The sequence below is a fragment of the Colletes gigas genome, unplaced genomic scaffold, assembly GCF_013123115.1.
Source record: "Colletes gigas isolate AHSC1104 unplaced genomic scaffold, ASM1312311v1 Colletes_gigas_Sc00021, whole genome shotgun sequence".
Classification (NCBI taxonomy): domain Eukaryota; kingdom Metazoa; phylum Arthropoda; class Insecta; order Hymenoptera; family Colletidae; genus Colletes; species Colletes gigas.
Window position 1 is genome coordinate 4849687 of NW_025106650.1, and position 27177 is coordinate 4876863.

Here is a 27177-nt window from a genome sequence, read left to right on the forward strand (position 1 = left end):
TGCTAAGTCGAATAATTCTTAATTTATACCTACTTTTTGTATATATTAGATTTTTACTTAATAAAACAGTTAAAAAATCTCGCTTCGTGATATGTAATATATTTTTATTTTCCTACGAATACCAATTCCATTTTCTACATATACCAAAATATACATAGTATCAGATGCTAATATTAATTATATAAGTCAGATTTTGCAAATAAAATGTCATCTTATATTGTACAAACGTAAAATATATAGAACAGCTAAAACTATTCAATTATTAATATTTTACATTCGGACAATTTTTTGATCAACTAGTATGTATTCTATAACTAAAATTCTTATTCTTTAAATTAAACCGAACTGAAAGTATTTACTTACTCGAATAAGTTGTCAATAGATGCTGATAAATATTCGTACGATGCGTGATCGTTGAACGAGAACCAAAATGGCGTAGTGGCAGTCAGTTTTTCGTATAGCAGGGTTGCTGAACTAATGGCGTATGACTCACGTGCCACTAGTGCTACATGGGCCATGCTCTTCCCCACTGCCTAATTTCTACCACCTCTACTATTCATTTACTACCTGCGTCTGCGCTGCGTGATTACGTGCCACCTAGGCCTACGATGGTTGAAACAGTTCCGGAAATAAACATTTCAAAATGTTATACATCGATTCTGAATCAAAACAGTTGTACGAATCGATAAAATGTCATAATTGTTATAACCGATATTTTATCGGTTCTATAACTGTTAATTTTCTATAATACGTTCGTATCGAATTCTTATCGAATTAACGAATATGGTAACACTGTCAAGATTTTGACAGGAACAAGGAATAAATTTTAATTTTTATTGCAGTGTACCTATAATTAAACAAGAACGAAGGAATTAAACTCAATAATTTTATGTCGACAGCCTTAAATTGATGTCTATACGTCTGAATCAATTCTTGTACAATAAAATATTTACCTGCAACTTTCATTTATGTTTTATCGTAGACGGTATATTTTATTATTTTATAATTATAACGTTGCTTTATTACTTTCAATGAGAGCCATAACGTTTCACAAGAAACTAGTTAAATAATAATCTTTACATATTTATGATTTGAAATTTCTGTGAAGAGTCTTACTTGGAATTTTAATTTGACGACGCATCAAGAGCGGAATTCTCGCAAGGAAGGAAAATAAGAATTATAGTCAACAGATTCGTGAAAGTTTACGTAAGACAATATTTCACGTTGCACTTAAACGTTATACACGTAAAATCAGAATAGTCCTTGCTCGACTTCTGCACCCGTACACTTTCTCTCTCACGCTGTGACATAATCTTTCGAACAGTTGGAGAGTTGAAACTCGGCTGCACATTGAAAACTGGACTAGTATAGTTCATTATTACCTGCAGTGCAGTCATGCCAGGAATCTGTTACAATTTTGTTGTACTGCTGATAGCCATCTTCCTGCTAACAGCACGCACCGCTTCTCTTCAGGTAGTGTAACTATTGTTCTATTTCGTTAACTTCACTCTAAATACCACTATTATTTGTTTAATTCAATGATCCATCGATCAACAAACTGGCGATATAAATTTAAATCGTATAAAAATGTCAAATCAATCTGTGGAAAAAGATTATGGTGAAATAAAACCAGATATTGGTCTGCTAAGCCAATGGCTGAATTAAAAGAATAATAATGATATCTAGAATGAAGTTGAGAAGAAAACTATAATTACTATTTAATAAGAAAATATTGGATTGGCTAAAAAATTCGACAGTTAATAATTTAACCATATATTGCCATGAAAAAGTTTACCAATGGACGTGGAAAGAGAGGGGTTTTATTTTATTTATTTCTTATCGTAGAGGAATTACTTTCTATTTGTATGTTAAGAATCGCATGAAATTTTTGGCCAACCAGAATTAATAAGTTTTCATTACATCATTTTTTTAATGGCTCCATTTATATTCGTTTAGAACCGGATAGTGGTTGAAGATATCAATTACAATGACTACCAGAACTACCAAAACTACCAAAACTATCAGACGCTAGGGAGATTGGATAAACCGATCGTCGTAAAACCCTTCGAGAAACCAAAAAATCAGCAAGACTTTAGCAAAATCCCTGGTGTTCCGGGAGTGGACTATCCTCTGTATCACACTGTACCACAGACAAGTTTTTCATGTGCACACGTTCCAATCGCGCCTGGAATGTACGCGAATGTAGAAACCGGTTGCCAGGTAATATATTTTATTTCGATACGACTTAGTTATTTAAATTTTCAAAGTATCGTGGTAATTATTTATTTCTCGTGATAAAATAACTATAAAAATAGAGATTCAATTCTTTTAAAAAACACGACATTGTGTTGTGTGACTTTCAGTACGAAAAATTCAAAAGTTTTTGAGAATGATGCGAATGAGTAACAATAATGAATAATATATATACATGATATAATATTTTAGGCGTATCACATATGCCACGACGGCCGAGAAGGCCATCAAGGTGCATCTTTCCTGTGCACTAACGGAACCCTTTTCAGTCAACGGGATTTCGCCTGCGATTGGTGGTACAATGTCAACTGCGCCGAAGCGCAATCTTTATACAGGTGCGTTATTGTTATTATACTTCCTTCGATCCTAGCAAAACAAAACCCGTGTAAACAACCAGGGAATCAACAGATAAGATGAAGAGATCCTAATCCACCATTGTCATCGAGAAATATGTAGCAAAGATGGAAGGAGATAACAACGCATATTAAAAATAGTAAAACTTTAGACGCGTACAGTTCCGAAACTACCAGTGTTTTATTTCTAAATGAACCATCGTTGGAAGCGGCAAACCTTCCTCCTTAAAATGGTTTTTGATCTTTGACGATCGGACTTTCCGTTTTCGAGATATCGTAATTTATGTAAAGAGGTATTTTTTCAATTCGGTTATCTCTGTCTTCGTCTAACGAGTCGAACCTCACTCTCGCACTTGCATCGTGTTGACCTACCCCAACGTCGTGACAATCGTAACCCAGTTCCGTAGTATTTCCAAAAATTTACTACGCACTGTTTACTATCTATGTGTGCGAGATCATTCAACTCGCACGACGTCAACAATGAAACGTAAACAAACTTCGTGACCCTTATATCTACAAAACTAGCCACCGCATCGACTTGAAACTAAAATCGTTATATCTCCGGAACTAATTACGCTATCGACTTTAACGAACGCTCATTTTAAAGGGCTTTTCATCCCCTATCCGGTGACCATAACCACAACTATTATTTATGCTGTCTTCTATGTTTATTTTCTTATTTATTTTAACTCTACACACCCAAAGAAGTTTCAGTAATTCCTACTGGTCATTTGATCTGTGATGGTAACAATGGGTATATATAATTGATACGCTTCATATGTAATCAGTATCCTAATTGTATCTGTTTCAGATTAAATTTAGATCCGGAGAAGAATCCCTACTTGCCAAAGGATGCAAAAAATATTATACCGAATCATATGAGGATCGTTGTGGTTTAAAATTACTAACATGCGTACACAATAAATTATTTAAGATACAAATTTTCTATGAATTATATAATTTGTTATTAAACGAACATTTCGTTTTATAACTATGGTATTTTGCAGACATTTGTATTTAACGGACACATCCTTGTTCCTATTAGTCCAACTCGAGGTTTTACTACACAGTACTAATATCTTTCAATTAAATACTAGCCACTATAGAATAGATATATATTAAAATTGATTACCTACTAGCGTAATTTTTACAACGTCGATACAATTTAATAATTTATTGTATTTATCATTTGCATTGCACCGTGTTCCACCATTCACAGCGCTTTTTAACATCGCTGAACGCAGTGCCTACAGGACAAAGCGAAGAAGTTCTTGACCAGCCAGCACAGTTGTGGAAAACCTGAAAGTAAACGACATTAACGTACAGAAGTGATAATACTTAATGACATATTTACTTACTTGGCAATTAGTATCATGGTCGGCAAACATACCCCTTCTGCCATTGCATGTGAAACTGGTTTCCGGGATACTAGTTAGATTCGTATAACGCGACACCGTGTTGTCGATATGAAATCTGACATTTTGATAAGACGTTGCTCGTGAATTCATACCGTTGTTCCTCGATTCCTGCTTTTTAAATCGAGGAAAAACATTTTGATCTCTATCCGCAGAGAGAGTTTCAATGTGTCTAGAAGATCGTTCGTGGAACTTATTGAGAAATCCTTGGTAATCGGTTATGATCTGAAAATAAAACACTGTGTGCTAGTTCGGTTTTGAAATTATTTTCTAAATTTAATCGTTTCTCCTCGATAACATACAGTGAGTGTAAAAAGTATTCGTACACTAGTCAATTTGAACAAAACCTTTGCAGAACTTTGTTTATTACAAAAGTATGTGACAAAAACATACATACATATTCTTAGAAATCTCTGGAACAAATGTCATTAACAACAAATTATTTATTTATATTTATTATGAAAATATTAACAAATTTTCAGAAATTGACCTAAAATATACGCGTAATAAGTATTCGTACAATCTTTGATTCGTAACATTCCACATAGAACGAGTACAAGATAATCCATGATATGTAAACATACTTAGCATCAGTATGTCTGGAGACGCTGTCGGTATAGGTAGTATCCTGAATTCAAACATTATCAACGAAATTATCAGTAAAATGGGACGAAAACGCAAGGAAACCTCTGAAGACGAAAGGAAAATTGTTATAAATTTACATAATAAGTGTAAAACACTGCGTGAAATTTCTAAAGTTTTAAATAGACCGAGGTCCACGATTCAAGGAATCATTGACAGATATGGCGATCGAAAAACTGTAAAAACTAATCCAAGAAACGGACGTAAACGAATAATAAATGAGTATACCGGCCGATGGATAATTCGAAAAATAAAGCAAAATCCAAAGGTAAGTGCGGTGAAAATCACAGCTGAACTTAAAAATGATCTGGACATTAATGTATGCAGTAGCACAGTGCGTAATTTTTTACGGGATAGAGGATATCACGGCAGAGAAGCTCGTAAGAAATATTTCGTAAATGAAATTAATAGAGAGAAACGATTGCAATTCGCGAAAGAGTACGTTAATGTTCCTATGGAGCACTAAAACCGTATTATATTTACCGATGAGAGTAAATTTAACATATTTGGGTCAGATGGACGATGTACAGTATGGCGGAAAAAAAATACCGAGTACGAAAAAAGAAATTTGAAGCCGACCGTAAAGCATGGAGGAGGATCAGTCACAGTTTGGCAGTTAGGCTCTATGAGTGCGAGCGGGGTTGGATCCCTCCATTTTATCGATGGTATCATGGATCACAAAATGTACATCGATATTCTAAAAGAGCATCTTCAGGTTAGTGCAAATAAAATGCAGTTACAGGGCAATTATATATTTTTCCAAGATAATGATCCAAAGCATAATGCTTATAATACACGTCAGTGGATCCTATATAATGTGGCGCAGCAATTAAAAATCCCTCCACAGTCTCCAGACGTAAATGTGATAGAGCACTTATGGAGCCATCTTGACGAAAAAATTCGAGACCATCACATTTCTTCGAAACAAGATTTAAAAAATGCACTTTTAAAGGAATGGAACAAAATTTCTAGTACTATAACCAAAAATTTAGTAAATTCAATGCCGCAAAGGCTTAAAGCGATTATACAATCTAAAGGAAATCCCACGGGATACTAAAATAGCAAATAGACTGATTTTTGTTACGTTTATGTACTAAAATTTATAGTTTTTGTTGTAAAATTAGAAGTGTACGAATACTTATTACACGTATATTTCACGCCAATTTCTGAAAATTTGTTAATATTTTCATAATAAATATAAATAAATAATTTGTTGTTAATGACATTTGTTCCAGAGATTTCTAAGAATATGTATGCATGTTTTTGTTAACATAATTTTGTAATAAACAAAGTTCTGCAAAGTTTTTGTTCAAATTAACTAGTGTACGAATACTTTTTACACTCACTGTATATTTCCATCCAAATCCAAAGGTGTCGAAAGATTGAAGTTTCTTGAAATTTTACGTTACGTTTAGCTCTCGATAGTTATAAAAACATGTGTGATATAATAATATACAAACGATGAAGATCTCCCTAAACGGTCGGCGATGCGTTAATACTCGCAACTGTGCAAAAGCTGATGAAAAAGAGAGCGCCACACCGTAAGACTTCTCTTTGTGATAAAGAAACACAGCTTGTTATTGGTGTTTTGCGTGTAATTTGCATACCGCGAGTGCAAGCGAGCGTGCAGTAGCAAGTGTATTCGCGAGTATACTTTCATTTGCGTCTCGAGTGCAGGACAACTAGATGACCTATCTTCTCACACTGGGTAATCCTAGAAAATTGCGGTTCGCTTAAACGAACTAGGTAAACTAGAATCTCGTGTGTCGACATGCATTTTTCTAGCGTAGCCTGTGGTTTTCTACTCACGATAGTTAACACAGATATATCATTTCATGTCTTCGTTGCCGGAGAGTCGCTGCAAGGTCTTTTATCTTAAAAGACATTTTATTTAACGCGCAATTAATAATCGCACAATCGTAGAAACAATGTAGAAGAGTTACATTTAATGTTGCACAATCTTTCAAACGTTAAAGTAATTTTTTGATGACCCACCTTTTGTTGACCCGAGGACTGTTAATCGCTGATAAAAATTGAAGAATATTTATATTAAACGAACCTGATGAGAGTTGAAAAGAGCGATGTTATTGACGAAATAGTCGTTGTCCGGTTCGTAAACGGTGTCCCAATCGTAATGAATGTTCCAGGTAGGTATATAAGTTTCTTCTAAGAGATCGGTGTTACCAGGAAGTACTAAAGGCGCTATGATAGGTTTGTATATTCCAGGCTTCGTAGGTAGCACTATGGGCGCGAATTGTCTGAAACTCGTGTAAGTTTGGAATTTTGGTAGTTCCCGATGCTTGTTGTTGGCGTAGTTGTTCGAGTACTTATGGCCATTGGACCGTGAATATGGTGCACGAATAACGTAAGTGGTATCTATCGTCTTCGCATGATTGTACTGGAATCGCCCCTCCGGTGGCACGTATCGACCATCCGGCGTTAAGTACACCTTTAAAGTATCATTTTTAATTCATATATATTATAGTTAAAACATTTTTTCATTGTAAATATTTACTTCTTAATTTAATCTACACACCTTTATTACTTCTGGCACAGTTTGAACGCGTTGAGAATGTTTATGTACATGACGAGCATCTAACACCACGCCATCGGGTATCGTAATACCTTCCTTGTTTAATCGATTCAACGCTAAACGATCGGTTTTGAAAGCTTCTTCAGGAATTTTACCTCCTAGTGCTGGGAGTACCTGCTCCCTGAATATTTGTCGCTTTTGCTACGATAAAATTTCATTTTATGAACCACAATTGGAACTAAATACAATTTACTGGTATATATCATTTGTGCATCATATTTCACCTTTTTTGCGTCGACGTATATTGTCAGAAATATGGCAATCAGTGTCAAGCAAAACCAATTTCCTATTCCAATTGTCTTCATCGTGACAGTTTTGTTGATCTCTTATACCAACGTGTGCAGGCTCATTCCTCCCATGCATTCGCTTTTCTAAAATATACATTTTAAATTTATATTGCGCCTAATCACTCTATAACTTTACATAATGAAATTTTAAATATTTATATTCATTCCAAAGATATAAACTTTATCTTCCCAATGGTTTGACACTACGATAGCTATTAGACTAAAATAAATCTTTCGACTCGATGCCCTAAACCTACCATTATGTCTTGTAAAGAGAAATTACGAGCTTTCTTAGCTAAGCAATTGGTATACAAGAGAAGTGCTATTTTTGATAAATAAATGATCGAAACAATGCAACGAAGTCATAGTTGATTGTTCGGACGACAGTAGTTGAGTCTTTCACGCTACTGTCTATTTTAATTTGAATGACAACAAATGTGATTTGATAATATTTAATGATCTGAATTGTGTAACCTGAATGATTTCTATTTGGTAATAAACGTCAAACGTCTGTGTATCCGGTATTTGTTATTGGAACATTCGCTTCGTGCAGTCCCACAGCTTTGTTCTAATTACATCTCCTGAGCGAATCTGTTGCAATCCCTCCTCGGTGAAAGATAAGATTCTAATCCATTTGGTTCGCATGAGTCAATGTGAATCTTCTCTCCAATTCACCAAATATTTGATAACGCTCAATAACACGCGGAATGTTGTTTTACAAAGTAGATTGCACAATACATTTCATAATCACCACAGTAAAACAATCGAATAACTAAACAATAAATCAAAATAGAAATAGAATGGTTTCCTTTAAGAAATTAAAGAGGGAGTACTATTTGCATATGATATGCTGAATTCAACGTTTATCATAATAGTAATAAAATTTACTTGAATTTTGTGCTTTCTGTTAAAATTATTTAATTACAGATTTTAGAGGTAATTACCAGGAAGGAAAGTTTTACATAAGCTCAGAGCAATACCCAATTGACCGGAACAAGGAAGGTGAAGAGAAGATTGCTTTTACTTCTAAACAGTGTGAGTGAAGATGGTACATGTGAGTATGGCAGTCACATTTATGCAATGTATGATTTCAGAGAAATTCTGTTTCATAATTTTCGCAAAGAGAATCTGTGTCTATATTGTATATGATTTAAATAAACCACATATATTAATAATAAATATTTCCAAAATAATTTTTAGCATCTATCGTATATATTATTAATCTCTAAATGTAATATTTTCACTCGTAAGCACTCAAAACGAAATATTCTTGAGAACATGAGACATCAGAGTATAAAACGAACGAAAACCACTAATATAAATATTCCATCGAGTCTGTCACTATTATTAATACAAAATAAACTTAACGTCAAGTATGAAGTAGGTACAAACCAATGGAGGAAAGTGTCATTAAATTCTTGAAAACGCATTCACTCGTTTGTCTATCGAAAAATATAACACATGTAACAACACAATTCACAAAATAGTTTGGTAAAAAATGATACAGAAGAAAACCAAATATCACGATTTTTTAGTTCGATGACGTATTCACGTAAATTTTAAGTAATTAATTAATGTATCTTTCATGCATAACAACAATCGAAATGAGGACACCGAGTCAGGAAATTGAAGGGTGGTGAAGATGATACTGAACTCCTTGGTAAGAGTTCAGCTGGTGATATACCTGAGGAAACTGAAGCACGTGATTCGTGCTCAAAGCACTTTCACTATTAGACTAGGATACTCCTGCATCTTATCCCTCTTCTTTTCCTTTTCCCTAATTTACTTCTTTCTTATGCTTACGACTATGAGAACTTCCAATGGATCGTGGGATATTATGGGTCAATGACAACCTACCGACTGATTTTTCAATTTAAAGCTAATTTTTCTTTCATAAATTAAACTTGAAATTCGTATACTTAAACGATGATATCTATCGGCTGCAATTTGAGTAGCAAGTAGTAATCAAAATTAATTTCAGATAATTATGGAAGAATTACGTAATTTCTACAATTAAATTATATAATTTTATCTCATGTTACGACGTATCTAGATGGAAACGATACCACTCTTTCACTTGACAAGATTTTTGAGCGGAATCAAATTTCTATTCTACAATTTATTGTACAAATAGAAGCGTTATGTTCTTAAATTCAATTTTGATTTTCTATTTTTATTATTATTCTGAGAAATTATTATTTAGTTACTGTGTTTCTATTGTATAAGACACTGTAACGAATGACATTAGTATCAATTCTGTAGACTGTATGTCTCGGAAAATTTGTAATTAATAATTTAAAAAAGAAATTGTCGACCTGTTTTACATTTTCCCACGGTACAGCGATATTTTTGTTTGAGGTGTTACCTGAATGTGATACGCATATTTGATTTCGTAATGATCCGCAAAATCAGTACTCGATTATTCAGACAGGTTGATCCAGCTATCGGTAATTTTATATGGTAGCTAAGCGATCCATGATAACCAATAGCGTAACGCTTCTCCATTTAAGCGAACGATTGTTAACCGTTTTACACTCTGCTTAATTAAGACGTAAATTCTGTAATTGGAGTTATTAACATTACATAATTTTTTAGTTGAATGGAAAGTAAGATGCATGAAATTTTACGTAAGCTATCCGCACCTAATAACATGCGATTTTAAGAGTTTGTCAAACGTAATCAAACATGAAAAGAAAAATCACGAAAAATTTCCTTATTTTTTATTAAAAATACGACACGAGTAGAAGTTCAATTTATTGATAACATCAATGATATCTCGGAAAATGATCACCTGTCTTACGCTCGTGATCGTGTTGTAAACGAATCGTGATCTCTCAAACGTGAGATAGAATGCAATTCAGCACACACAGCATCTTACGAAACTCGAGCATCTACGCTTCTGGTATTTGTCAAGAATTATCCTGCTACCATTTGAATTATCTGTTCTGTACTTTCGAAACCCGTCCTTCGATGCTGAAAATTAATCGATATGTTGGTTACTAAACAATACAACACGTAAGTATGCACTTTGGTCGCAAAACACAATGCATTTCTAACCGTTACGACCTAGCAAAAATAAATTTTGATGAATGTTTCCTAGAGCCTTCTATTCCTTCTGATATTACGATTTTTAGTAAATAATCAGCTTCTAGCCCATGTGCAATATGTTGTTATTTACTATAATCTACTTAAAGACACCAAAGAATTCGTGATTCCTGTTTCAATTGTGCCTGACGTAATTGACAAGATAGACTAATTAATTGTAAGTATTGAACTAGCATTTCCCATAGTTCTGTCTACATAATTACATTGCACAATCTGTGGCAAGCATTAGTCGAGCGATGCTATTAAACTGAGCGATCCTGGTGTAATACGGGCGTTGCGTTGCTCGTAGAATAGAATGAGATCGTTTTCGTCATCGACACCTTTGGCGTCTGCAAAGAAATGCGCCCAGGATGCATAGTTGAAGCTACATATCTTCGCCTCGTGTGTTACTTTCACACACTCGACGCAAACCACGTGTAATATTTCGATGTTTTCATGTTTCTGCTTTTGAAATAAATTTCCACCGAACCAGGATATGACAAAACACAATATGTAACAAATACAGCTTCAAAAAATCGTTTAAAAAGTGTCTTGCTGTTTGAATAACCGGTATGAATATAAAATTTCTATATTTTATATATATTTTCGTTTGTTACGCCTGATCTAATATTTCCAGATACACGATTAAATGAATTGCACGCGATTTTTATGGATCAAGATAGATAAGAATAATTTAGATTTCCTTATAAAGATCAGATGGTCGAGACAGATATTCAAATTTACTATTGTTCCATGCTTCCACCGAGGGAACAACATAATTTAAAATATATTGTATTCTTTATTATGTAAGTAGTGTTGAGAATTTTGTAAAACAGTTTAGTGTGATAGTAATAGGTACTTTGTCTTATAACGTAACACAAGTTTTAGTCTTTTATCTATTACAGAAATATGGATTTTAATGTACTAAAGTCTTCAGTAAAGACGTTTACTGAATTGAACTAATCTTTCGCGCCTAGTATCTTAAGAATCCTTTGTGTCCCTTATATTTGATTAGAAACCGTGAAATAGTTGTTATGGTAAACAATTGCAGCTTAAAGAAGGAAGTTTACGCAGGAGGATGTTAAGAAGAAATCCGGATGTGATTCCATTGTGGATAAAGGTAAATAACGGAACCTTAAACGCATGGAGAACCGGAAACTGTGTAAGTTCTATTACTCAGTGTTTCTCAATCTTTTCTGATTCATTTTCCTCCTACTCCAGAAATATCTTTAACATTTTTTGAGAATAAAAGTTTTAAATTAAAGTAACACTTTTCATGGCTCCTTCAAAAGTTTTTTGTTTCCTATTCTTTTTTACAATCTTCCACTTGTGGCTGCTAAGAAATATAGCGTAGCTAAAGAATCATATCACCCTGTTGAGAATCGCTGCCATTATTTCCGTCAATAAAAAAATTCGTGCAAGAACTGCGTTCAGTATACTCAATTTGGCGAAGAATTGTTACATTCTGGTGAAACCAGGAAGTACTTACACGTACAATCAAATGCACGATGATGAACGGAAAGATAGGCTGCATCAAAGGATACGTGTATGTGAATTGTTGTTATCTCAATACAATGACCGAAAGAAAACTATATCAGCTGTTAAATTAGAATTACAATTGTCTTTACTTCTGTATTAGGTATTGCTTATTCACTCGTCGTGCACCGGGAACTCCTCATTCCACCATCGCATAAGTGATAGTAACATATATGTATTATTATTAATCGTACACATGGCATTACATAATAAATGAATTGATAAACATTCAAAATATCTATTAAATCTCCACTACATTGATTCATTTCTATTAGGAAACAGAATAGGTTTTTTAAAATAACACTTTTACTCGACGATGGCGAGGATTAAACAATTATAAATGAAACATAGCATTGTTTAATATCACAACGCAATAGTTTGAACAATTTTTAACAATATGTGACATATGAATAATGAAAGGGCCTATCAGTCTGCGTAAATATTAATTTTTCATGAAATAATTTGTCAGCTGATCAAAGGGACGGCTGACATGGCTGACGCTGCTCCCCCCACTCTTCCGTCTTAGAGGAGACATATGTGACACTGCCGTGACCAAAATTTCTTAGTCGTGTGGGGGACTCTGAGGAAGGTGAACGTCCTGGCTACCTGCGGGTTCTGGGGTCATCCTTTGCTGACCAGGGGGACCGAGGGGCACCAAGAGAGACCACTGTTGACCAGTTGACCAATGGTGAGCTTGTAATGACCAATGATGCCCACTTGCTGACCAGTGGTGAGTAATATTTAAATTTGCCCCCCCCCCTCCCTCTTTTATTTTGCTGATTTCAGATTTACTCGTTTATTTTTTAGCATCGTTTAACGAAACATTGATTTTGTTCAATTTATACACGTGTGTTTCGTTGCTATGAATGTTTCCTCCCTTCTTAGGTAGGTAATGCATCGACTGAAGACGATTCATATACAGTTACTCACAAAATTGAGCGTACACCTATGTAGTTAATAAAAATTTGTGGGAAAATGAACATAAACAGACATATTTAAAAGTAAAAACGCATTATACATTTTACTTGTACATTTCAGCAGATAATGCGTGAAGAAATTTTTAAACAATATTGATTGTTCATCTATGCTTAACAAAAACTTCAAAAGTATGCTTATTTTATCGTCACAAAATTGAGCGTACAGTTTATTAGTAACTAGAAAACTAACTTTTGTAAAACTTCTCATGGTTTACAATTCATTCGATTGTATCTAGTAACATAGTTCCGTTGCTATGATACGTTTGATTTTCATTTGTCATTGTTTATTAGCGAAAATTTGCACTATGGTTTCACGAAGATCGGAAACTGATATTTCTGTGCGAAAATTAGTTGTTAAATTGTATTGTCAAGGTAAATCTCTAAGGCAAATTGAAAAAATAATAGGTAGAGCCCACTCTACTGTACAAAAAATTATTAACAATTACAAATACAATGGTACACTGCATAATCAGCCAGGACGCGGAAGGAAAAAAATTCTGACTGGAACTGACGAACGGTACATAATACGACAAATTAAAATTAATCCAAAAAGTAGTGTACCAAAATTAACAACAGATGTTTCATCGAGGATTAGAAAATCGATATCGACAGAAACTGTTCGTAGGGTGCTATGCGATAAAGGCTATCACGGTAGGGTAGCAAGGAAGAAGCCTTATATTTCTAAGGTGAATAGAATCAAGCGTTTCGAATTTGCAAAAAAATATGTAAGTTGTGATATAAAGTTTTGAAAGAACGTAATATTTTCCGACGAAGTTAAAATTAATTTATTTAATTCGGATGGAAAAATAATAGTATGGAGACAACTGAATTCAGAGTTCAATCAAAAGAATACGGTTCCTACTGTAAAACACGGCGGAGGTTCAATAATGCTGTGGGGATGTATGGCAGCAAGTAGAGTTGGTAATAACGAATTTATTGAAACAACTATGGACAAACTAAAATATCTTGATATTTTGAAAACAAATTTGAAATCGTCAGCTCTAAAATTAAATATGCCAGCCATATATTATTTCCAACAGGACAATGATCCTAAACATACATCGTATATTGTTAAAGAGTGGCTGCTATATAACGTGCCAAAATTATTACACACTCCACCACAATCGCCGGATATTAATCCCATTGAGAATTTGTGGCGAGAATTAAAATTAAAATTAAATAATTGTAGTTTTAGTAATAAAATAGATGCTAAACGCAAAATTGTAGAAATATGGAATAGTATTCCGTGTTCGACTACAGAAAAGTTAGTCGAGTCTATGCCAAAACGTTTGAGAGCAGTTATAGATGCAAAAGGATTTGCAACAAAATATTAAAATAAATGTGTTAGTTATTTTTGTTTAATTTGATCTGCTGTATGCTCAATTTTGTGACAGTAAAACAAGAACAGTTTTGTTACTTTTGTTAAATAGAAATGAACAATTAATTTTATTTAAGACTTTTTCCACTAGTTGCCCTTCAAAATATATGAACAAAATAAATATTACGTTTTTACTTTTAAATATGTCCGTTTATGTTCATTTTCCCACCAGTTTTTATTAACTACATAGGTGTACGCTCAATTTTGTGAGTAACTTATATGTAATTCGATATTCTCTTGATTCGTTGGTTATTTTTATTCTTCTATTATTTCGACAATCTTTGTACTAGTTGAGGTATATATGGCTTTGAAAGAAAATGGTTTCGAATGCAATGTTTTCTTCGATCATTTGCTATTTTCTGTTCTTCGATTGTTCCTTGAACTCGTATCTGTTTTCTGCTCTCCAATCGTTTCTTGAACTCGGATCTGTTTTCTGGTCTTTAATTGTTCCTTGAATTCGTATCTGTCTTTAACATGAACTAATGTTGGGAGAAGACATGTAAAATATTGCTTTTTCATTTTGCTATTCCATATTTTCTTAACTCTTTAGTTAGGTACATCAGTATTATCTATTGATTAATTATAATTTTTATTTTGACCTTATTTGTGAAATTCTTATTTTGACTAAGTGCAATGCTAATAGAATAGGATCTGTACTATCATACATCATTTAATTTATTGGCATTTCCGCATTCTTAGCATGTGCTAATTTTGTAAATTTCTTTAGGTATGAATATTTCTAAATTTCGAAGGTTGTCCAACTTATAGATAGACTGTGTTTATTAAATTTTCTTCAATATGTTACTAATATAAATATCAGTTTTTGTTTCAGCTCAGATCTATTATAGATCAATTGTAAGGATATCGAAGGGAGACGCCACAACCGCCAAGGGATTCATCCGTCGAGGAACTTTTAATTTTAAGTCAATTAGACATAAGCATCGTCGCGAATGTTAAAATTAACGTCGAAGGTTCCTTTATTGTACCTACCTCCGCGTCCTACCAAGTAATTATTAAACAAGTAGCTTCTCTCAATTCGTTCTCTCGTTTCCCGCTTCGATCACCGCTGTTTCGTCGAACGAAACATGTGATCGGCCGTGCAGTTGGTCCGAAAGATCTAGTCGCCTGCCCATGATAGATCGATTTCTAGAAATAGAAATCAATCTACCAAGGGCAGTGTCGATTCGATCCGAAGATCTGCTGCATGGTTCAGCATCGCGTCGCGTCGCGTCTCCCACGATTTAGCTTCACCCTTCTTTAAACCAAACAATTACTTGGTACAACTAAACTAGAAGATCGAAGGGACTTTGGTTCCTTCTATCTCTCTGGTTTAGTAATCTAGTTTCTAAGAATGTAAAAGGAAGATAGATGGAACTTGGTTTTCGGGTCTCCACTCGCAGCAACCTCCACGTGGTGAGACCTGGTAATCGGTGTTACCCACGATAGAAAAGTTCTTCTTCGTGGATAACCCCAAGCTAATGGCTGCGAATTTAGAATTGTTTCTTAAGATATAAGAGAAAATTATATTGCTTAAAGTTTTGTAAGATCTAAGAGTGTATAGGCCTTGAATGCTTTAACGAAATTAATAGATTATTTTTACAAGGGAACATACCAAAGTGTCGATCATAGTAGCTATCGTCAGAGTGAATCATTTCGAAGCTATACAGAATCTCGTGCACCAAATGCTATGGATTTAAAGGCTGGTCTGATTTTCTTGCATTGACTATTCTAAATCATGTTTAAATACTACAGTCAACTACTGAAATCGGTAAACTTAGTAAATGTAGTAAGGTCTTTCTTTCCTTACACGGTGTACAGAGTTACTATTAGTAACAATTTTATCCAATACTTAAAGAAACTATTTTAAATTTTCAGCCATTAGCTCGATGTTACCCACGAAGAACTTTTCATCGTGGGTAACACCGATTACCAGGTCTCACCGCAAGGAGGTTGCTGCGACTGGAGACCCGAAAGAAGATAGATGGAATCCAAGATCTATCGATCTCCCTTTCACATTCTTATAATCGAGATTACTAAACTAAGGATATAGAAGGGATCAAAGATCCTTCGATCTCCTCGTTTAGTTCTGCCAAACAATTATTTAATCAAAGAAAACGAGCCAAAATTGGATGATACGCGTTTATAAATAATTTATATTCATAAGTAATATATCTTTTTATTAATAATAATAATTGAAAACATTATTTAATCCCACATGTTGGTGGCGCCATCTAACCTCGAAGAGAATGGATTGTTTTTTAGCAAACTTGGACGTTCTGCCGTAGGTGGCGATGCAATCCTTCGTACAGCAGTGCATTCTTTTTTATTATAAAAATGAGCTTTGAATTTAGTTTATTAAAATGGACCAACGTGTATAAATCTCAAGTTAATACGATGTGAAACTATGAATACGTGTTATAGTGTTGGAAAACAGAAGTTGGCGGTATCTTCTAACGATAGGAATGAAAACTATTCTTGACAAACATGGGCATCTTGCCGTTGGGGGTGAAACTTTTATAAATAAGTTAAATTGGTGAGTGAAAATACAAGATTCAGAATTTTGTTCGTGTAATAATTAGCACCTGTTGAATTAAAAATCTGCTGAATTCGATCTTGCAAGTTCCTATTGCAGTTATGTAAATACAATACAATACAATGCACAGCCTATCCTATACCTCGTCTGTGGTTACACAGAAATGCTAAGAGGTATTTTAGGCAGCATTTGTTTCTGCCATGTCAGACGAATACTCGTGCCCTTCGTTGATATTTAGTGTCAATATCCTGTTCAGATGTATGGACCAACGGTTCATAACCTCTTGCCCACCAACGGTCCCCTGTAAATAATTTCTTGTTGTCGCGTTTAGACGAATTTTAATTTGTGATAAAGATTCCAATAACTAAGTCCTTTGAAGTATCATTTCGCGTATCAGTAAAAGATAAACGGGATCTACTCTTGGTTCACTGACCATAAGTTGAGACACACTGGCCTAGATGCTTGAAGAAATCATGATCCGTAAGAAATAAATCTGGTGAACACGATGAATGCTATAGGGTCTCATGGTTTAAATCGTTAATCATGAAAATGATATAAAATCTTTTATTATCATGTAACAGAGCAAGCTTCTTGTTCGTTCACTTTAAAAAATATTGATATGTTTCTTAGTGTCCGAATACTCTTGTGTTACAGTGCATATAATATTGAAAATGTTGAATTCGTTTCGTCGAAATCTAACCAGTTTGAGGTAGCATTAGTTTCGTATAGTCACTGTGTAAATGCGTCATTGCACGGTGTTCTAGAAAGGCTCTAGTTTACCGAAGCGTGACGTCGCGTTTGTATTAGTAAGTCACGATTTCAATGTAAATGTCAGTGAACGTGACTAAAACGTACTATTGATAAAAGATCATTGACGTAATAATGCTCAACGAAACGATTGAAAGTAAAAAGCAGTTTAAGAAAAGCTTCTGAAAATTATACAATATATTATACCCATTATCCGAAGCTACCTGTATTAAAAGTTTAGAAACATTCTTTATTTCTTAATTAAACGCGTTATATTTCGATAAAATCTTCACTATTTTATTACTATTCAGACAATTTTTAGAATCGCTCGAATAGGTTTTAAGCCAATAAGTGGTTTAGTTTGTTACTAGATTGTTACTAGAAATCTTACGACAGAAAAATATTATTTTTTCTAGACACGTTCTTCAATTTCGCGTCGTCGACCTGGAAATGTCGGCAATTGTTTAGACTATGTATTTTATTTAGTTCCCAGTTACAAGGCTTCAGTACACATTTGTTTATACCTAATTAATCGACGTAATTCAATATATCTAGTACCTTAAATCCTTCTAGAATCGTTGATTTCGGTCGTTTCCATTTCTAGTCATGAACACACCTGTAAATAAAATAGAAAATATAAATTACCTAAACGATCAAACCGTTACTGAAATGAGGGAACTTGGACATCTTTCAATCATGCGTATGCAACATTATATCCGTTTAACACGTTCCGCGTCGAACGGATTTTTGGTTACTTTCCATTCAGGCTGCGTGGGTCGTATACGCCTACGTTTCCACGCTTAATAGTCTTGTTTCTGTCGTATGCTTTACAATATTTATAATAATCAAAAACCATAATTGAACATTTATTCTATTACGCTTATTCTTACATAATATATTTTTAATAATGTTCGAATTAATTCAAAATTAAATATTTTATGTTTTCCTAACCAAATAGTTTTGGCAGACCTTTGCTTGAAACTCCTCAATATTTTTGATGGGACCCATTGAAATTTCAGACACAGATTTGGTCGACAAAAACTTTCATCAAAAACGTTTTTCATTTACAACAATTTTGACGAGAGTATTAATCGAAAGTGACATTGACCGACAACGTCAGTCGACTAACTCGTAACTCGGCGTAATAAAAGATTCATTGATTTTTTTATTTTCCCTTTCTGTAGCAGATAGAAATATTAATCTACGAAAAAAGTGTAATTAAACAAAATATATTTATATACTTATGCGCCTATTATTAATATACAATTTACAATAAAATAAAAAAATTAATCAATATTTTATTATGCTGTTGTCGGTCAATGTCACTGTTATCGTCAATGAAAATCGTATACACATAGAACAACCACAACAATTACCTAATATGTCATTTGATAAATTGACCCACAGTTAAATGTACATACAAGTGATGTATTTTTAAAATAAATTTTCCCATAAACGGAACCCCGTATGAACAAATTTTATTCAAAATTTTTGATTCGGCTTTGCGCGAAGAGTCGTCTATTATTTCCGCCACACCCTGTATATAAATCATGCATTTACAGCGGCACGATACCTGTGCGGAGTTTGAGAAAAAAGAAAATCGGAAGAAATGATCGTCACGCCGCGTGGGTGGTACACGCCCACCGCTACGATAAATACGTGTTATTCAGATGTCGATACACGACTTTTCAACATTTTAACAGACTTTTCGTTCCACAATGAAAATTTTTCGAACGGAAAATTGTACCGTGAATCGTATGCAGCACGGAACGCGTTAAACCGAATATCGTAGCTAATCCAATGTAACCTATGAATTTCTAATTCGTAAAAATTTATTAGGGGAATTAGTCCATTACCGTTTCATTACTCTCATCCTCCTAAAGTTTTCCAATCGTCTTTTGTTCCTGCTAGCATTGGCTTTCGCTTCAGTCGCGGCAGCATTCGCTTTGGCGGCTGCTCGATTCGTGTTCGACAGTTCTTGTCTGGCCAGTTTTAACTGATTCGACAATTCCTCGACCCGCCTCTTTGCTGCGTCTAACAATTCCTCTTTCTCCCGCATAGATTTTTGAGCTCCATTCGCGGCAGCTTGAGCATTCGCCGCGTTCGCTTTAGCCGTTTGTATCGCGTGCGTTAGTGTCTTTAACTGCATTAAAATCAAGGGAATAGAAAAGTAAGGCGACCGACAAATGCTGTGAGAAATTATTGCACCGACGTCTATGACGTCACGCGTTACGCACAACAATAATATAATGATTCATGAGGGAGACGGAGGTTCCTTAGCGAGAGTCAATCCTGCATAAAGCACTATTCAATACACGCAACGGCTAACGAAAGTATTCCAACGCCAGGATCTATGATTTTTAGCTAGCGATTGAATCGACACCGTACACGACTTCATTTCAAACTAAAACAATTCATTCACAAGTTGAAATTTCGAGGAAAATGAATTTTAGGTTATGTAGTTATGGAACAAGTTTTAGGTTATGTAGTTTTCATTCATATATGAGTGACAGGATCTATCACCATGGAACCAGAAAAATTAATTTTCAAATTTAAGTGTCTAGGGAAATAAATTTGGATAGGATTTATGAGTGTTAGCAAGCTTACGAAAATATATACTGAAACAAATTGTGGGTTATATATAATAATTAATTCTCAAGTTGAAGTGTCTATGGAAATAAATTTGGATAGGATTTATGAGTGTTAACAAGGTTACGAAATTAAGTACTGAAACAAATATTAGGTTATATAGTTCACAATTCTAAAATCAAAGCTTTGATCTCGTACGTAAAACTTGCACGGTTTTGATCTGGCAGTCAGCGTGTTAATAAAATGAGAGGTAATTGTAAAAAAGGTGTCACTGGTAGGTAAAGGTATTTTTCTTTATATCGTGCGCTGAAAATCGTAAATCTAAGCGTTCGAATCCTTTTGTTAGGCATTGTACTTTCCAACACCGCGTCACACCTGTGGTTTTTAGTCCGACACAACCTTCCTCCCCACAGGGAGTGGGGGTATCCTATAAGGATTTTCCACGCGTTAAAAAAAAACTGCATACAATAGAACGTTTTATTATATTCCAAATTATTGAGCCGAATTATATCACCTGATCCTGCGATTGGCGCGCTGCTTGCATGGCGGCATTTACGTTGCTTTGTTCCCGTTCCAAAGACGAGGATTCTTCTTGAACTACCGATTGAGCCTCCTTTACTTCTTCCTGTAATTGCTGTACAATCATCTTCTTCCCTGTGAGTGCTTCTTCGGCAGCTTTTGCAGCCTGTATAGCTTTTTCAGCGAGCTGTGTCTTTACCTGTACGACGGAGTACATTAACAGAATTTCTTTTAAGAAAACTCGATTGATATTTTTCAACAGCGGCGATCTAGAGAAGCTCAAAAGATGAGGTAAGGGGAGAGAGTGTTTCAGAATTTTGTTTAAATTGTTAATAATCCTATCGACGTTTTGTAAGTGAAGAATATGAACACGTATGAAAGAGAAGTAAGTACTTGACGCGCGGCTTGCTGACCAGCAATATTCTGAGCATCCGAAGCGGCTTTAGCTTCTTGTGCAGCTTTCTGGGCAATTACGCTACTTCTTTCTGGAGTTTTCTTATCATTATTTGGTGTTCCATTATGACAGTTACGACCATTGTCGATGTAACGCACCTCCCTTTGACTCTACGTGAATATAAAAATATGATTCCGAAACTGACAAACAAAATGGCCGTTATAATAGAATTTTTTAATAAACGTATAGTACAACGAAATACATGGATGACAAATGAGTATGTCGTAGGTTAGTAAAAAGTTGTCATTACGAAAAGATTATATGCGAAAATAACAATGACACAAATGAATAATTAGAAGCAATGTTAGACTTACCACATTAATTGGAATCTTATGAAACCTTCCGCAATCGAGGTATTCGAACGTCAGTATTACTAAAAAGTTGCATTTGCTTGGTTAGAAAGGGAAAATTAATTAGTTTTTCAGTATACGCACCCATATAAAGAATGTAGAAGAGGTGCATGCTGTAAGCGGTAGATTTAAGTAAACGCCGGATTGTAACTCGTATGAACCATCATATGGCGAAAATATGAAAGTTATTTTTAATCAGTATGGTGTTAGAATGCACGTTGACACGAAAAACGGATGAAGCACGGCTGTATCGAGTTTTGCATTTCGAGATGCGTGTGACTATAGAAATTAATTGTTATGATTTAAATATTTGTTCTTAAATTTACTACTACACTGATTAATAAATTAACCGCACGTCATTATAATAATGTAATATTCTAATATCGTAGCAATGATAGTTTACACATTTTTAATTGTTATTTCTTGACTTTCTTTAAAGCTGCTCCATATTAAATAATAATATATGAAATCTGATAAATTGGGTTTACAAAAATATAAATAAAATGGTCTTTAGACTAATATCTTATACTATTAGAAAAAGGATAGCGGTCCGACCGTTATTTGCAATGTCCTCAACCCCTTCCGCAACCACCATCAGCTTAGACTAGAGCTATAAGAACTCCAATGGTCAAGTAAGTGGTATCAGTTCTTAGTTGTATCCTTGAGCAAAGACAACACCGATCCTTTATACGTTTCAACAGTTCTGCTATTCGTAAGTATTAACAATTCTTTCACTAAATTGTATTCCATTCACGAATTTTTGGGGATCAAAATAGAAAACAATTTACTTGCTAAATCCATAACAAGATACACGTTGATTTCGTCGATTTTATAAATTACAATATGTAGTTTGCAGTCCCGAAAACTGTTGCTGCAAAATGCCGTTACTACGTCTAATAATCAATTCTGAAATTTATTGTGTGCCATCGAACGTTCAAAACAGTTGTTTATTGTCGTAATTAATTGTTCGCAAAAATGATTCTCATTTCGATTTATCGAATTATGTAAAATGTGGTCATAACAATACATTAGTTTTATGTTGTATACCAATTAAAAGTCATGTAACCAGCATTTACGATCGGAGAATCGCTAAAATTACAATTTTTAATTTTTGTTTTTTGTTTTTGGCATAGAATTTTGAATCTCACTAGTACTTAGTGATAACACGGTTATAGAAAATTTTTTATGAAGCACTTGTAATATATATTTTTTTTTTAGATAATATCAAACATACCTATATTTCCGAAACATTTCTTTTTATATAATATTAAACGTGTATAGTTTTAGGTTTCATAATTTATATGTAGATATTTTCTATAACACTTGAATCTTTTGAAGTGCTCATTAATTTATGTTTATTGTGCATTGATTAAATGTACCTACAATGTAATTCTTTTTTATTAACACTGTGTTATAACGATAAACGATTAGTGATCGTAGTAGAATTTCTGTTCAAAGTGCCGGTATTGAGATTGGTATCTTGCACGAGGGATCAAGTATAAAAATTCCTGTTAAATATACAATATACTTTCACTTACCCACAGTGTAGTGCAGTTTCTGTAGCGAACGTGAGAACAACTTTCAGAATAATATAGTACACCCTTCAATTTTCTGCTAAACATTGCTCTGCGTTGACCGTGCATTGCATGGAAACATTATTTGAAGTATGTGTTTTAATAATGTACATTTACTAATAATAATAATGTTACATGTTACTGTTTAAATAGAAAACATAATAATGATTTAGAATTTACGATAGTTGCTAAATTTAAAAAAAAGGCATCGCAAGATTAGATTATAGTCGATCATAGCACAAAAGAAAGTCAATTCCTTGACATATTTTCATAGTTTCGATCAATTATCAACGATCTTTAGTAATTATAAATTAAACAAGTTCATTTTAATTCCAACTATGTCGATTTCGAGTAAGCGCGCATGACCGTTTCTACGAAAACATTTCTGTGCGACAATTACGTTCCTAGGAATGCGTTTCTTGCATGTATATTTACAGCACAGTTTTTATTTCGGTATTTATGCCCCTTAAAAACACGGTACCAGTAGTTCGACCGTTCACACATTGCGCAAGAATAGATATTTAATATTGCTTCTGTTTTTTATTTGACGTTCTTTTAACCATAGCATATTGATTCACGTCAAGAAACTATCTTTCTAAATATTTCACGTTTCACTCCTAAGTTTTATACTGACGTTTACTAACAGTAATAAACCACAGAAGAGCATTTAGTGCGAGTGAAAATTGAGAAGCTGGAAAACAGTGAACTTAACGATTTTTCATTGCAGTGTTACGAACTAAACGGGAAATTACTAACAAAACTGTGTTTTAATAAATATAAATATTGATACGAGTAATTCATGATAATTAAGGTCATTAATCTCGTTAATTTGAAAATATTACTCTTAATTGCAAAGTCAGTGTTTTCTTTCTTACGATAGAATCTTTTCAAAACACTCGTTTCCAACCAGCTGATCAATTTTGAAAAAGTAAATCGGGGAAAATGGAAATATAAATCATTCGTGCTAAACAAGCTGCCCTGTAGCATGTGTATATTACTGTCTACGTACAATCATACGTTCATGCAAATTGGTTCTGCCTCCAGTGGTTTAATTATGCATTTACATGCGCACGTTGCTTTCTAGAGCGCAACGAAACTGGACTTTTGGTTTTGAACCTTCGAGAATTGCAACAGAGTTACAACAGATGCCTGCAACGTGCGTCATAAATCCTTTACGTCAGACCGGAATTTCGTAAAAAGATACGCAATCAATAATTTTCAAAGTTTTTGTCGAAATTAACCATGTTAGGCACAAGCTCTGTAATTAGTCACTATTAATTTATTCGATTACGCAAACCGCGTGGTACGATATTTATAAAGCAATTTATTTCCGCCCAACATTTTCATTTCTCATATACATTTAACGGTGTAAATAAATGCATCTGTTCCAAATATTATGAGCTATTTTTTTAAAAATCAAATAAAGATATTGACTTCACTTTTATTATTTTTTTTCTTAATTAAATTTTTTTATTCGAATAGCTGGTTCAATTAAGTTGGATTGCCCAACAAAAATAGAACGAATTTTATTTGTCTCGAATTTAAGAAGTATGTTTAGGATAAAAAGAGCGATTCTAATCATAACAACTGTGGAGACAAATTTTTTTTAACATGTCGCAAAAAGTGGTTAATAACTTCACAAACATAAGAGTGAATACCATAGAAAGTCGCGTGTTCTCTTTTGAAGCACGAATCTATATGTTTGTAAAATTTCAAACGTCTACGATTGATACGTATTTTTGTACTTAATGTTAAATATCGGCTGAAAAATGACGCTTCAAGAGAAAGTATCCGTTTCAGGATCTTTCGATCAGATAAACAATGACGATATGCAGAAGAACACACACGAAGCTCTGACCTTGTCCTACATACTTTGCTCATAACCGATAGAAACCTTGTGCCTGATTTCCTTCTACTGACCTATTTTTCTCGACTACTTACTTTAGATTTGCATAGATTCTCATATCATTAATATCTTCTTCTGAGGCAATACTATTATTGCAGTCAAAATGAGAAAAGTGTACCTACATATGTTTGGTTTTCTCTTTTACATTCTTTTGTCTACAATTGAGAATAAATGTGCCAATATTAAAAAAACATACTAATTCCTAAACTCTAGACTTTTGACACGAAATTCTACTACGATTCGTCGTTTCTTTTGCAGTATCTCTTCTATACAGAGTAGAATGCACCAAACGTTGTAAAACAGAATAGAACAATTTGATTTCCTCTTCGATAAGAAGTTTGTATTTTATAATGTGTTCTAATAGTTGTATCTGACGTTTTCCTAAACTCTGATAGAAATAGATACACTAAAATTGTCTTTTCACAGAAACAAAAAACAAACGATGAGGAAGCTCGTACTAGTATTAGGATACGTATGTTTGGTGTACGCCGGTCAAACCAAAAAACAGACTTACGACCAACAAGCGGACAGTTACGAGTACGGATATGCCCGTCAGGAACCAGCGTTAGGACTTGCTGACTCTCTATCCTACCTGGACCCGGCTCCAGCCTTAGCCGCAGCTCCGGTTGGTCATGGTCGTGGCCACGCGCCTCGACCAGGCTTCAGCGTCGGTGGGCCTTTAGCTAACATCGCCAAAGGTGCAGCGGATCAAGCTCATACGCAACTCAGCAACCAACAGTCAGCGGCTGGACAGGCCGCGTACGTAGCAAAGAACACGTTGGCTCAAGCCGCTGCACAGTCGGCCGCCACCGCGGCTGCGGCTTTAGCCGGCAAGCAAATAGTCGTCCAAGGTTTGGAGCAACAATCGAGGGACGCCCACGTGGCAGTGGACGGTGAGAATCTGCAGTTACAACAAGCGGAACGCGCCGCGACCGCGGCGAGGACCACCGCCAAGCAGGCTATGCATCAATTGCAAGTGATCACAGCTGCCCTGAACGCGGCCCAAACGACGGTGGACCGTGCGTCGCAAGCTGCGGCTGAATCCGCGGCCGAATTGGCGGCGCAAACCACCATGCTCGGCCAGGCTAAAGCAAGAGCGGAATCAGTCGACGAGCAGCTCACTGCTGCTCGCGTCGATTACGAGAGCACTCAATCAGCGGCTGAGAAAGCTGCCACCGCCGCTGCAGCTGCCCAGAACAACGCTGCAGCTGCGGCCGCACACGTGGCCGACAATGCCGGCGCTTCGGCACTTTTGAGTCACGCGCCGGTGGACGTTCAACCGACCGTCAAACTCCCGGAAAACAGTCCCCTTAGACATCCTGCCGGTCTCGCTGTGCTCGGCCCTGGCCCAGGCCTGCTCCAAGGTCACGATGCTCTGCTCCCATCCGGCGCGGTTTACGAACCTGATGCTCTTCGGGGGCCTGGACCCCTCCTGGAACCCGGTCATCTTCTTGGCCCCGGCCCCGGCCCTGGTCTTCTTTCATCCGGCGCTCTTCACGACGCTGGTGGTCTTCGTGCAGCTAACGTACACGCTTTGCAGCGCTCGGAATTGCTCAGTCTACCGAACTCTTTGCCCGTCGATAGTTACGATGTCAAAGGCTACCGTTACTAGGTACCTTTAGATTAGACTAGACTAGGTACCTTTCTTTACCTGTCGCAAAAATAACGGAATGTTGCTATGTTCCATACACATATCAGACTGTAAAATAAAAAAAAGTTTAAACGTCTTTCGATTCTTCCTTTTTGTCTGTCGCTCGAAACACGTGTCGTTAGAACGAAAATTATTTTCGTCGTCCGGAGACTGATCGAAGCTTCCTTTTTCGGTATACCTGAAAATAATGTCTGTATTGTAGTCTTAAATAAATAATAATTTAAAATAAATTTTTAACTTTGGAAATTAAAGGGACGTCGTCCCATAAATTCTATCGTTTTTCAAGTTTAATAATAATATTACTTACGTTTATTTGTAATCATTACTGTATCGATA

The 27177-nt window shown here is 35.0% G+C and overlaps 3 protein-coding genes across 5 annotated transcripts; 2 read left to right on the forward strand and 1 right to left on the reverse strand.

Moving 5' to 3' along the window:
• The first annotated feature begins 1395 nt into the window (after positions 1-1395).
• Positions 1396-3506, forward strand: LOC122401070. Its single transcript, XM_043403005.1, has 4 exons — positions 1396-1473; positions 1957-2220; positions 2446-2588; positions 3418-3506. Exons 1-4 carry the CDS (start codon positions 1396-1398, stop codon positions 3503-3505), a joined length of 573 nt encoding a protein of 190 aa, XP_043258940.1. The 3' UTR covers position 3506.
• Positions 3507-3588: 82 nt separating this feature from the next.
• On the reverse strand, positions 3589-21822 carry LOC122401069 (uncharacterized protein CG45076-like). Of its 2 annotated transcripts, XM_043403003.1 has the most exons (8): positions 19655-19735; positions 18357-18414; positions 7481-7627; positions 7200-7397; positions 6723-7112; positions 3965-4246; positions 3743-3905; positions 3589-3678 (listed from the first exon to the last, which is right to left on the reverse strand). In XM_043403003.1, the coding sequence occupies exons 3-7, from the start codon at positions 7559-7561 to the stop codon at positions 3792-3794; spliced, it is 1065 nt and encodes a 354-aa protein (XP_043258938.1). In that variant the 5' UTR covers positions 7562-7627; positions 18357-18414; positions 19655-19735; the 3' UTR covers positions 3589-3678; positions 3743-3791. The 2 variants fall into 2 exon arrangements, with proteins under 2 accessions (XP_043258938.1, XP_043258939.1); XM_043403004.1 differs by lacking the exons at positions 3589-3678; positions 3743-3905; positions 3965-4246; positions 6723-7112; positions 7200-7397 and adding exons at positions 20902-21105; positions 21300-21470; positions 21675-21733; positions 21795-21822 and having other exon boundaries at positions 7546-7627; positions 19655-19941.
• LOC122401067 lies at positions 16826-26981 on the forward strand. 2 transcript variants are annotated; one of them, XM_043403001.1, is made up of 2 exons: positions 16826-17051; positions 25617-26981. In XM_043403001.1, exon 2 carries the CDS (start codon positions 25633-25635, stop codon positions 26800-26802), a length of 1170 nt encoding a protein of 389 aa, XP_043258936.1. In that variant the 5' UTR covers positions 16826-17051; positions 25617-25632; the 3' UTR covers positions 26803-26981. The 2 variants fall into 2 exon arrangements, with proteins under 2 accessions (XP_043258936.1, XP_043258937.1); XM_043403002.1 differs by lacking the exon at positions 16826-17051 and adding an exon at positions 22376-22422.
• The last annotated feature ends 196 nt before the right edge of the window (positions 26982-27177 follow it).